We start from the raw sequence: 787 nt of genomic DNA, 5'->3' as shown, positions 1-787 counted from the left end.
ATATGATCAATTTTTGATCGCTAAAATCTCCATAAGAAATACACAGGAAGCAGAGACTGCGGGAGAGAAAACTTTTCCTCGCTCGCCTATTATTTGAGTTTCGTTTATGTTTTTAGTTTGATAACTACCTACAAGTTCGGCCATGCCTTTTCCACAAGTTTGGCCATGCCTCGGGATGAACTAGCGGGATTCCGGAGCGAAGCGACGGAATTCAGCTAGTGCAGGAAGCACTACAGAACGCAGGTAAATATAAAGTCTAAAAATTCAACCACGTTACAAAAATTCCTTATTCCTGCTGCTCTTGTTATAAAGAATGCTGTAAGTATGTAAATAACAGGTTTATTCAAAAAATATATAAAAAAAAAAAATCAGCACATTAAAATATTGACACATCTTATAGAGAATTCCTTTTTCTCATTTCAGAAAGAGAGAGAAGACATTCTGTCTGTGCTAACTCAAAAGCTAAAGCTCAATTCCGATGTAAACCTAACGAAAATAGCACAATGTACAGAGATGTTTACTGGTGCTGACTTGCTAGGATTACTATGTTCTGCTCAAATGTTACGTCAGGAATATGATGAGGTATGTATAGTGTTAGATCAGCACGATGTACAGAGAGGTTTACTAGTGCTGACTTGCTAGGATTACTATTTTATTCAAGTCAACACTAGTAAACCTCTCTGTACATCGTGCTGATCTAACACTATACGCTCAAATGTTACGTCAGGAATATGATGAGGTATGTATAGTGTTAGATCAGCATGCTGTACAGAGATGTTTACTGGTG

General features: G+C 37.2%; 1 protein-coding gene across 1 annotated transcript in view; it reads left to right on the top strand.

Moving 5' to 3' along the window:
- Positions 1 to 619, top strand: part of LOC103523689 (peroxisome biogenesis factor 1-like) — a gene marked incomplete at both ends in the record, with an annotated part of 10,232 nt that extends 9,613 nt beyond the window's left edge. Inside the window, one exon of the mRNA XM_008488709.2 lies at positions 424 to 619. Coding sequence (XP_008486931.2) covers positions 424 to 619 — 196 coding nt within the window. The remainder of the gene's footprint in view (positions 1 to 423) is intronic.
- Between the last annotated feature and the right edge of the window lie 168 nt (positions 620 to 787).

The sequence above is a fragment of the Diaphorina citri genome, unplaced genomic scaffold (genome assembly GCF_000475195.1).
Source record: "Diaphorina citri unplaced genomic scaffold, Diaci psyllid genome assembly version 1.1 scaffold32986, whole genome shotgun sequence".
NCBI classification, from domain to species: domain Eukaryota; kingdom Metazoa; phylum Arthropoda; class Insecta; order Hemiptera; family Psyllidae; genus Diaphorina; species Diaphorina citri.
This window is presented reverse-complemented; position numbering and strand designations above follow the sequence as displayed.